Source organism: Nelumbo nucifera, chromosome 3 (genome assembly GCF_055504915.1).
Source record: "Nelumbo nucifera cultivar China Antique chromosome 3, China Antique-T2T, whole genome shotgun sequence".
In the NCBI taxonomy this organism is placed as follows: Eukaryota; Viridiplantae; Streptophyta; class Magnoliopsida; order Proteales; family Nelumbonaceae; genus Nelumbo; species Nelumbo nucifera.
Genome location: NC_142651.1, coordinates 44285630 through 44297521, shown reverse-complemented (window position 1 = coordinate 44297521; position 11892 = coordinate 44285630). Strand labels below are relative to the sequence as shown.

Below are 11892 nucleotides of genomic sequence, written 5' to 3'. Positions count from 1 at the left end.
CCGTCTTGGGGGTTTTAAGATGCACAAGTGTTTGATTCTGCAGTTTTTTTTTTTTTTTGCTCATTGCATGGATTTTTTTCGTTGTACTGAATTTGGTAAACAATGCAAGAAAAAGATACCTTTTTCCCCACAATCTACCTTTCTTGCAACAAAATATTAGACTTCTTCCATCTCGGTGAAAACCAAACAATTTTTTTTTTCGGGATTTCACATATTGAATGATCAAACCAATCTAACGTATGGCAAGAGAGAATATTCAATCATTGACCACTGCTGATATTTGCAGAGGAAGCAGTGTTTCTGTAACAGAATCCTGACTAAGATCATGTTTACCCATGAGTGTGCATTTCCTCGTGAACAAGTTCAATGGGGAGAGTAGGATCCAACTAGTAGTATCTTTATATTAAACAACTTCTAAAGCCTGTTAAACCAATTTTGAATTCTTTGCTTACAAATGTAAAAGCTATTCTCAAATGACAGGCATGATCAGAGGGAACTTATCTTGTATCTTTATATTAATTATCCATCAAGTCGATAACAATGCAATGTGTATAAGAATAGAAGTACAGGTCACAAGAAGAAATAATACAAAGGAAAATACAGTAGTATTTCTTGCATCTCAGAACCCTACTACAAGAAAAGCAATTAAAGTCAAAAGAACCTGTTGAGAGGAGCCCTCAAAGTGATGCATGAATAGAGACTTCTATACAGATCCAACAAAGAAGACTCCCAATTGCAAAATTTTCCTAAAGGTTCTCAGTGATGGAACGTTTAATTAGACATCAGGGAAGTTGCCGCCTATTATATGTGTCTTCATGTACAAAAACTGGTTCTTGCATTGTCTGAGGTGGAAACTGAGGTTGTCCCATGGCAATGCCTCCTTGATTAGGATTGGAAACACCTCCCCATGGTTCAGCCCTGCTCTTTCCTGACAATAAGGTGAGATAATAAAGCAAACCAAGGGTAACACTTGCTAGTGACAAGATGGCACCTCCTGCAAAGACCCCAGGCTTCACCACATAGCAATAGCTGCCAAAGTACATGCTCTCTTCACCATGTTGATCATTCAGAGTAGCCCCCGTTAGCAACAGGAGAAATGCTATAACAAATGTGAACCTGAATGATGATAACATACTTGCATGCATCAATTCATCTGAAAATGATCTTTCAAAGGTAAAATACATATTATTTTACCAATTACTATAATTCGCATTTTAGTGTTATGACCATTTTCTGTTATACAAATTACAAAATAGCATACAAGACCCAAGGCCTACAGACACAATGAAATCAAAATTAATAAATATATGCACACATACATGCACAGGCACAAGACACATGAAAGTTGGCTTGGCCAATCCATGCCATGTGCTGCGCATTCAAAACAACCTGGAAAGTAAAAACTGAGGTGGTATCATTTTGTGTTCTGTGATCTTATAGCAGAAGATGGTACTATTATGCTGGAACTAGAGATCTCTCGATGCCATGAAGATAGGGTTCCAGTAATGCCAGATCCCATGATTGTCAAACTGCGATAAGTATCAACCCAAAATGTTGAATCCTTGAAAGCAAGTCAAGTTGCAGTTCCAATATCTTCATTCTTTCAAAGTATGGACTTGACCATTAACTCACAATGGAGCCTAAAAATGTCAGAGTCTTGGGCCAAGCCTTTGATGCTACAAGTCCATTTGGATGAGATGCTATGTGCAGAGAAGAGAAGATAACATGAACTAGAAGGTTACTTCAGAAGAATAACATCAAAGGCAGCCAAATGTTAATTCAAATAATGTACCAGGAAACAACAAAGCAAACCAAAGCCAATGACCAGTTGGAATTTGAATTAGGTAAAGTCTTTCTACAACAAATGCACCCAGCTGCAACGTTAATAATAACTTGTGCAACCAAAAGGGATATGGATGCAGTCATTCCAAGAGCCATAGCTGGGCTCCTTGGGTACACACACACAGAAGGAGAAGTAAATTGAACCTGAGAGCCCTGCAAAATTTAGAAAAACAAAAGTCTCAGCCAGACTAAAATAGTAAATAAGGTCTGTAACACAACTATCTACCATACATTCATACAATTGGCAAATATGCAGTTTGTCTTGGCATCATATATGCCTGGTTAACTGTGGCTTGTGGACACTTATTGTTGTGACTTTCATTGTGTTCCATTTTTTTCCAGGAGTGAAGAAACAAGATTTTTTTTTTTTTTTGCAGCATAATCAATTCTTTCAGACAACTCAACTCATCTAATCCTTGTCCCAACTATGTGGAATCAATCAACTACATGAATCCTGTTCAGCCATTCCATTAGTTTCAGTGCCATATCCATTTTTAAATTATGGGCCCTCGAGTCATTTCTCACTACTTCAATCGTCCTTTTTGGCTTACCCATATCTCTTCTAGACCCTTCAACTTATAAGTTGCAACAGATCATTTCTCATGGATGTAATAGGTGGTCTTTTCTATAGGTGACCAAACCATCTTAGTCTACTGTCTCTCATTTTATCACCCATTGGGGCTACTCCTAGATTCCTACAAATATGTTCATTTCTATTCCTATCCTTTCTAGCTTTTCCGCTCATCCATCTCAAAATTTGCAATTCTTCTATACTCATTTTTTGGATGGGCTGTTTCTTGATTGTCCAACACACTGCTCCATATAACACTGCTGGCCTTATAACCATTTTATAGAATTTCCCTTTATCCTAAATGGTATTCTCTTATCATATAGAACTCCAGATGCACCCCTCTGATTCACCCATCTGTATTCTATGAGCTACACCCTCCTCAATCCCTCCTTTTTTTATTGAGAATCAACTAAGGTAATGGAAAAGGTCTTATTGAGATCTCTCTTGGTCTCCAATCTTAGGCGTACCCTTATTATCACTCCTATTATTAAATTTATATTGCATATATTCTGTTTTAATCCTACTTATTTTAAAACCTCTTGTTTCTAAGGCATCTGTCCACAAATCTAACTTTTTTTGCACTTAATTCTTCTCTAGCTTCATTAGTTAATATTATGCCATCAGAAAACAACATACACCATGGGACTTCCCCTTAACATGCTTAGTCAATTCATCCATGACTAATGTAAACAAGGGCTAGGTTTTGAGCTTTGGCGAAGTCTCATTGGCAAAATCTCAAACGTCACTGACATTGGTATTTGGTAGTCTTCTGTTCCAAAACTCACCACATTATCTTTCTTAGGAGTATCAAATACTTTTGTCAAATTAAATAATATCATGTGAATGCTCTTTTTTATCAATGTGAAGATATCTCTTTTTCTCCCTAAATTTTTCTATTAATAGTCTCAGTAAAAAAATAGCTTGCATGGTTAAACTCCTTGGCATAAAATCAAATTGTTTTTCTGATATACTTGTTTTATGTTGTAACCTTTACCCAACCACCCTTTCAAAATTTCATGGTATGGCTCATAAAATTAACCCCATGATAATTATTGCAATTTTGCATTCACCCTGTTTTAAATAATAGGCACTGTGGTGCTCTTTCTCCATTCATCTGCCATTTTCTTTCTTATTAATATTTTATTAAATAGTTTACTAAGCTATAATAGACTACCTCACGTATATTATTCCTCCTTTCAATCTGTTGGGTAATTTTTGAGAGAAAGAAATAGAAAGAAATATGAAGAAAAGAATTCAGATGACAGAATATTATATAAACTTGGAAGGGTCTGGTAGTAAGGGCTCTCCCTAGACCTACTTCAGACAATTGTCCAATCAGGTTATCCCAAGAAAACTTAGTAGGGGGACCTTGTCGATTCCGGTTTGAGAACACGTGGTGTCTTCACCCTGATTTTATAAAAAAGGTTCAATTGTGGTGGGAAGAAGACCAATTGGAATTCGGGTGGAAAGGTTAAAAGTTTTATAAAAAGCTACAAGCTCTGAAAGCTAAGATCAAAGCTTGGAATAAGTAGGAATTTGAGAGAGTGGAAGAAAAAGGAGTGAATTGCCAATAGGATTCAAGAAATTGATGTAGGTGAGGCAGAGAGAAGAATGACAGTAGGAGAGAGGGAAGAACGTTGGAAGTTGAAACAAGAATTGGACGAACTCATTAGGAAAGAGGAGATAAGTTGGAGACAAAAATCTAGGTGTAAGTGGTTGAAGGAGGGAGATGGGAATACTAAATTTTTTCACACCCTTGCAAATGGAAGACATAGGAAGAATAATGTGGGGAGACTGGAATGGAATGGGGAAGTGATTACAAGTGAGGAAGAGATAGCAAGAGCCTTTGTAGAGCACTTCAAAACCATTTATGACAGCCCAAGAAGAGAGAGAGAAGAACTTCCTAACCTTGAGAAACATCCAAGTTATAGAGGATTGATGGATGAGTTAGAAAGGAGTTTTGAGGTCTAAGAAGTGAAAAATGCTGTTTTTTTCAATGGAAAGATCTAAATCCCCAAGCCCAGATGGATTCACGATGGCCTTTTATCAAGATTATTGGGATATTATAGGTGGTGACTTAATGGAGGTCTTCTCAAAATTCTTTGAGAGAGGTAAGATAAATTCGGGTGCCAATGCTACTTTAGCTTTGATTCCTAAAAAGGTAAATGCAAGTCACCCAAAGGATTTTAGGCCCATAAGCTTAATTGGTAGTATGTATAAGGTAATATCAAAGGATTTAGCAGAAAGAATCAAAAAGGTACTACCATCCTTGATTTCTCCGAACCAAGGGGCATTTGTGTCAGGAAGACAAATTATTGATCAGATCCTTATTGCCAATGAGTGTGTGGATTACAAAAACAGACAAGGAGAAAAGGGGCTGATTTGCAAATTGGACTTTTGGAGAAGGCCTATGATTTGGTGGATTGGGGATTTTTATTGGAAGTTTGAGGACTAGAGGTTTTGGAGAGAGGTGGTGCAAATGATTCAAGGTTTGTTTTCTTCATGCCATTATTCCATTCTAGTTAATGGGGTAGCTAAGGATTTCTTCCCTGCAAAGAGAGGATTAAGACAAGGGGATCCTCTCTCTCCTTTCCTTTTCACCATAATAGTTGATGTTTTGAGTGTCCAGATTACTAGAGCTGATGCTAGACACCTGTTTAGAGGGTGGAGAGTAGGAAGGGAGGAAATAATTGTTACCCACCTTCAATTTTCTAATGACTTGATTCTTTTCTGTGAAGGAGATCCAGACGAGTTAGAAAACCTAAAGGTGTTGGTAGAGAATTTTGAAAAGGTCTCCAATTTGAGAGTAAATTGGAATATAAGTTGTGTAGCTGGAGTTAACAGGCAAGAGGTAGAGGTGGCTTCTTTGGCTAGACCTCTAGGTTGTGAGGTAAGTGATTGGTCTCTAAAGTATCTAGGCTTACCTTTGGGAGGAAATCCGAGGTTAGAAAGCTTTTGGTACACAGTTTTGGAAAGATTCCCAAAGAGACTAGCGGGATGGAAAAGGAACTACATCTCATTAGGGGGTAGAATCACTCTAATTAAATCCACACTAGCAAATTTGCTAGTATATTTTTTGTCTACCTTCAAAATGCCTGTTAATATTGTAGACCAAATTGAAAAAATAATGAGAGCTTTTCTGTGGGAACTTGGTGATTCTAAAAAGGATCATAGGGTAAAGTGGGAAGTGGTGTCTAGAAAGAAAGACAATGGGGGCTTAGGGATCGGAAATATCAAATTAAGAAACCCAACATTGTTAGGCAAGTGGTTATGAAGATTTCCTAAGGAGCAAGGAAGTTTATGGCACAAGGTGATAAGAAGTATTCATGGATTGGCAACAAATGGATAGGATGTTGGAATCGACCCTAGGGCTTCACGCTTTTTCCCGTGGAAAGACATTGCCAGTATCTTGCCCATCTTCTCTCCTTTCATCAAGTATGATGCTTGCTTGGGTAATAAGGTTCTTTTTTGGGAGGATTTGTGGCTTGGTGAATCTCCCCTTAAGGATAGATTCCCAAACTCATATTCCCTTTCTTTGAAAAAATTTCAAGTTATTTCTTCTTTTCATGTTTCTGGGGATTCTTGGGATCTAGGTCTAAGGAGAGGTTTGAGGGATTTAGAAGTCAGTTTGGCAAATGATCTTTTCTCTCTTCTAAGCTTAGCTTTTCTAGACCAGTCTTATCTTGATAGTAGAATTTGGATTGAATCTTCTTCAGGTTGCTTTTCATGTTCTTCCTTTTTCAATGCTTTGGTGCTCCCTTCTAACTCGGTTACCTCCTTTCCTGTTAAAGAAGTTTGGATGCTCTGGTACCTCCAAAGGTAAGGGATTTTTGTTGGGAAGTGGTTCTCCAAAAAATTAATACCTTGGAAGTGCTTCAAAGAAAAAGACCAAATTGGTACTTGTCCCCACACGTTTGTAGTCTTTGCTTGAGGAATAGTGAGACAATGAATCACCTATTATTTTCTTGCCCTTTTAGTACTCTTATATAGGATTGGTTCTCCTCTCTCTTTGGCTGTAGGTGGACTCCCTCCTCAAGTGTAGTTGATTTATTTGACCCTAGCTTTTCTGACAACCAAAAAAGAAGGGAAGGGTGATGTGGAGAACGAGGGCATCTATCTTGTGGGCAATGTGGGAAGAGATAAACAACAGGATTTTCCAAGGGAAAGAAAAATCAGCGCCTGAACTCATAAAAGGGATCACTGTCAAGACAGTACATTGGTTGAAAACTCTCGACCTATTCAAGGATGTCTCTGTAGACGACTTGATTAGAGGCTGGAGTATTATAGCAAGCTCTTCTTCTTCATCACCTACCATACAAGCAGTTTGGTCCCCTCTGGTGCAATATAATGTAAAGCTAAACTCTGATGGCAGCTCTGTGGGGAACCCTGGACCTTCTGGAATAGGGGGTGCGTTTAGAGATGAGACAGGAAAAATCTTGGCTATGTATTCTGGTCCAATAGGTCTGGGGGACTCGCTTAGAGATGAAGTGTTGGCCCTCCTCCAGGGGTTCAAATTGGCTAAGCAATTGGGCTTTCAACAGCTAGAAGTGGAAGGGAACTCAAAATTAGTAGTAGGCTGGCTGCAGTCTAACAGCTTGGGAACTTGGTCCCTTAGACAACCTGTAAGGGAATTGTTGAGAGTTAAAAGAGAGATGGATGCTCAAGTTGTTAGGACTAGGAGGTCAGCAAATGCTTTAGCTGACATCCTAGCAAAGCAAGGGGTGAATTGAGAGTTTTTGTTTTGGGAAGTTTTGTAATTTGAATTATGTTCATGGGTCACCTTACACTTTGGTAGGTGACGGTTGTATTTTTTATTTTTTAGTTAATGAAAGTTACCGTTACATATAAAAAAAAAGAATATTATATAAACTGATTTTCGACTGGTTCATGGTTCATTTAGAATTTGAATATGTAAATTGATCCTTTTTTCACATGGATTTTGTCCAATATCGGCACTGTAGTAGATGTTTAGGTGGTTGTTTTGGTATGGTTTTCTATTTTTAAGGAATTTGTTGCTAGGGTGTTATCTAAATATCCACTCTTTGTAATTTCCTTTTGTTTCATTAATAAAATTTCCTTTTATTTTATCTATATTATATTGTATTAATTCCTCGCTAGGCACTAATGATTCGTAAGTTATGGTATGACCTTAATACCTAATGTCTTTACTTCAATATTGTATTCATTGGGTTGAAATGACCTTTGGTACCTACAATGTGTACAGCCACGTGTCATACATTTCAACTTTTAGTGAAAATTCTGAGTTTGACACCTTCCCAACCATTTCCTTGTTGAATCTGGATATCATAGATAGGGAGTGGCAATATGTTAGGCCAGACTCGGCACAGGATAGGGTGTAAGGGTATTGGTCTGGGATGACCAACAAAGCTTGGATGCTCCTGGCTGGGCAAACATATTCTTTAAATGTTAACTTGCAGGTTTTCATCTTATTATTTACATATTTTGTATCATCTTTATGAAATATTTTGAAGTTAAGATGATAAATGAAAAGACAAAGATACCCTGCTTTTTATTTAATGTATATTTGATATAAGGGAATTTAATGTAAACAAAAGTTGGGGAGAAAGCTATAAATTCCCCTTTTTTGAATATATTTGATCTCAAGATTCTCTATGTTGATATTTACAAATTTTAAATCTTTATGGAGGAAGACCATAATATATAAGACAAAATGCAGTGGGTATGTGTCAAATCTGAGTCATTTAGTTGAAACAGCATCCAAGAATACTTTTAAGTCATTGTACTATTGGTATTCTATAATTTTTTAGTGAACTACAAATACATGAGTAGGCAAGGCAAGGGTTTGATATCCCTGGTGCAGTCCACCAGGCATGGACTTGGTATAAAAATCTGAGCCCAGCATAGTCCTAACTCCAAGCTAGCCTGTTACCACCACTAAAATCTATTCATAGGATAGAATCCAGAAAGTGGAAAGGTGCCTGTGTACATAAGAAAGTTATATAGCTTCTTTTACACTTTCATTTCAGTTAAAATTTACCGTAAGAGAAATCATCATTACTGATAAAAAATTATAGTAACTTGCACATTGTTTACTTAATTTTGTCAATTACTATTGTTGTTCCACATGCTTACAAGAATAGAAAACTTGCAAGATACTGAATTGTTCATTTTATCTTGATTTCATAGGTTATGAGAATAAAAGAAAACAAAATCTTTCTGAAAGAATGAAAGAGATAGGAAGAGTTACTGATAAACTTACGATGTTACTGTTTAACCAGTTAGCATGGAGATTGAGTCCAGTTCCATTTTCAGTTTTTTGGGAGGCTTTGTTAGAAAGAGAAAATGATAACATCAAAGGAAAAAAGGACACAAGAAGTATGTTGGGTAAGTAGTGTATCCAGAATCCAAAAATTCCAATAGATCATCTTTTGGTGATGGCTTCTGGTTGGCTATGGACCTAACAGAACAGGATACATAATCTTGCATATTTTGCATTTTTGTACAATCTGTATTTAAGAAATCTCTCTTTTATGCAAACAAGGAGGTGATATTTACATTAAAATGCAATTTTTTCTCATTTTAGCAGTTTTCATCCTTTTGTGCCATACCTCTGAATGTCCTCATACTTTGTTGCACCTCATAAGTCTGAACTATCGTTTATCCAACAAAATTTTACCTAAAAACTCCATCTATATACCCTAGATTCTAGAACTTTTCTATTTTCTTCACACAGACTTACTCTACCATTCCTAACCTACCCAATCTCTATTTTTCATCCAAAAATCATTCCTAAACCATATTTTAACTGATTAATGCCTTCCTATACTCAAGTTTAGATAATATAATGTCACTCTATATCAATTTGGTATTAGAATTATCAACCTTTGTCATTAGGAATTCAATTCTAGCTCCACTATTGCCCTTCCCCAGTGAAAATAAAAAGGACAAGGCATTTATTAGTGTGGGAACTCTCTTCAACATATGGTGGTAAAGTGTTCAAAGTAAAGTTAATTCCACACCAACACCACGACTTCTTCATGCCTTGTTGAATCGGCCTAACTTAAGGATACCAAGTTTCCACCATGATAGCAACAAACGTGCACAAACATATGATGCCTAGATGCAAACACGGATATGGAAAATGAGAATAGAAACATAGTTTCCATGGTGACACCTGGGCAGGCATCTAGAAGTATGGTTATTTTGGGATCACCTTGTGCTTCGCCTTGACATTTTTATATGGAATTCATGCCAAATTTTGGTATAGAAAAACTAGACCTTATAATTTGTAAAAGTAAAGGTGAAGGGGGTAAAAGGGCATCATGAAATACTATTTTCAATTTAAAAGAGCTATACAATTGGTTTAACGCAAGAAGATAAGTAGAATTATCAGGATAGTGATGAAAGATTAATATGGTAATAGGCTTTGGAATGATGTTCTATATAAAGATAGCATTATCATTATCATCTTTCTCTCATCCATCTCTAGCAGAATAGGGTCTTTGCCCCTCCATTTAGTACTTTTTTTTCTCTTTGCAACCACTCATGCCTATCTTCTTATTTTCCTAGGCAATAAAGAACTTCTCTGTTGCCTAGATTCTCCTTTTAGTGTCTTGACAATTATAGATACAACTCTCTATTTCCTAAGATCCCAGACATGGATATGGGCAATAGTATTCTATTTGACATGCTTAATTGCTTACATCATGTTTTTATATCTACTTTTATGAAGCTATATAACACTCTAAATGCTAGTATCCTGCCAAATTTAAGTAAACTTCTAACATCTACAGATTTTTGTAGTATGATGTGCTAACACATTTTAAAAGTGTTAACATTATAGATAATACTCCATAAGTGCCCATGCAATATCTGCTAAGCAAGTACAGGCATCCAGGTATCATAATCACCAAATCCTGGCATAGGATTCTAGCAACAAGTGCTTCATAACTTTACTGAAAATCACCCTAAACACCAATTTGATCTCAATGACGTCAAAGAGCAGAACTTGGGTTTAGAAACCACATTCCCGCCTACCATGATCAAGTCGGATAAAGCAAGAGAAGGCCCAATTGCTCGACAAGATCTAGCAAGCAATTATACTAGCCATAATAGACTTTTCTGAACATTAAATGAATATATAAGACATTAGAGAAAATGTTACATGAACAAGGAATCTGGGTAACAGAAGCATCTGCTCCTAGAGAAAGATGTACGAACGTTCTAGAAAGATGTTGATAGCTGAAATAGTTACATCACAAATATGAATAAAGCTCAGTAACCAGAAGAAATCATGGGGGAAATTCAACAGGGCAAAAAATAAGAAAGAAAGTAACCCTTTTTTCTTATAAATTCAAGGAAAATAGAAGTTAGAAAACAATAAAAGGAGGAGAAAATTATAAACAGAAGTACTAATCACTCTGATCTCTGTAAATCATTAAAAATATAAAGGAATCAAATCAATGTTCATATAACAAAGATAATACTCTAAACGCCACAATAGATCCCCATGAAGAAACCTTTCTGAGGATAGAAACTAATGGAACTTCCAGAACCAGATGAAAAAGCTCATTCTTTGTATCATACCTTTATCCTTTTGGCCTCTGCAGCAAAGCTCAAAGAAGCAGTTAAGAGCCCCAGAAAAACTACGGTAGCACAGACCAGCAAAACCTTTCTCTCCATCTCCTCCAAAACTCTGTCTGTGTTCCTCCCTGCGTGCTTTTGAAGTTGATGGTGCGGAGTTCAAGAAATGTAGCTGCAACGGAGAGCTCAAAGTTCAAACTTTTCTGACGGTGGATTAGGGAGGTAGGTAAAACTGAAAATATGATTAGAAAAGGGGGTCAGTTAATAATACATGAAAAGATTCCTCTTTTAAGGGCAATCTTTTAATGGGAACACTCCTATAATTTGCATTTAAGATTTATTTAAACTTACCCTGTATTTGCATTTTACTAAAACACTCTTATAATTTGCAATTTATTTACTTAATAGATTTTTCATTAAAAATTATTTATTTTCCCATATGAAAATAGTAACATGATCATCTAAAATAATTGAAAAATATTTAAGGGAATAGACTTGTGGTTGTTTATTCCAAAAGTATTTCTAAATTGATCATCAATGATTGTTTATTCTAAAAGTACTTATAATACTTTTCGTGTAGAAAATAAAATTGATCAAAAAGATAAAAATAAAGTGGTTGTCAATGTTTTATTTGGGGCAAAAATGGTATTTTTGTTTTTAATTTCTTTTGATTAAATTTGTTTGAATAGATATTATGGTTAAAATTGTCATTTTCTATTTTTATATAATGAAAGGCTGATTAAGTAAATTGATTGCAAACTGATGGTGCGCAATCCGGCTGGTCCTAGCTGTCAACGACCTTGCCTCTGAACGGAGCTACAGGGAGCCTGAAACAGAGAAGATGAGGAAGCTCCAGGGGGAACCCGGTATGACTGCTCCGAAGCTCAAGTTAGAATTCTTTCAAAGGCAAGATA

General features: G+C 36.3%; 1 protein-coding gene across 1 annotated transcript; it reads right to left on the bottom strand.

Moving 5' to 3' along the window:
* Nucleotides 1-486: 486 nt before the first annotated feature.
* LOC104612858 (protein VASCULATURE COMPLEXITY AND CONNECTIVITY-like) lies at nucleotides 487-11199 on the bottom strand. The gene is made up of 3 exons (XM_010280470.3): nucleotides 10982-11199; nucleotides 1793-1995; nucleotides 487-1116 (listed from the first exon to the last, which is right to left on the bottom strand). The coding sequence occupies exons 1-3, from the start codon at nucleotides 11075-11077 to the stop codon at nucleotides 783-785; spliced, it is 633 nt and encodes a 210-aa protein (XP_010278772.1). The 5' UTR covers nucleotides 11078-11199; the 3' UTR covers nucleotides 487-782.
* Nucleotides 11200-11892: the final 693 nt, after the last annotated feature.

Coding starts and splice junctions, on each gene's coding strand:
- LOC104612858 (XM_010280470.3), bottom strand. CDS start 11,077: ATGGAGAGAAAGGTTTTGCTGGTCTGTGCTACCGTAGTTTTTCTGGGG. Junction 1,996..10,981: donor CAGAGGCCAAAAGGATAAAG/GTATGATACAAA, acceptor TAAATTTTGCAG/GGCTCTCAGGTTCAATTTAC. Junction 1,117..1,792: donor GTTTGCTTTGTTGTTTCCTG/GTACATTATTTG, acceptor ATCATCATTCAG/GTTCACATTTGTTATAGCAT.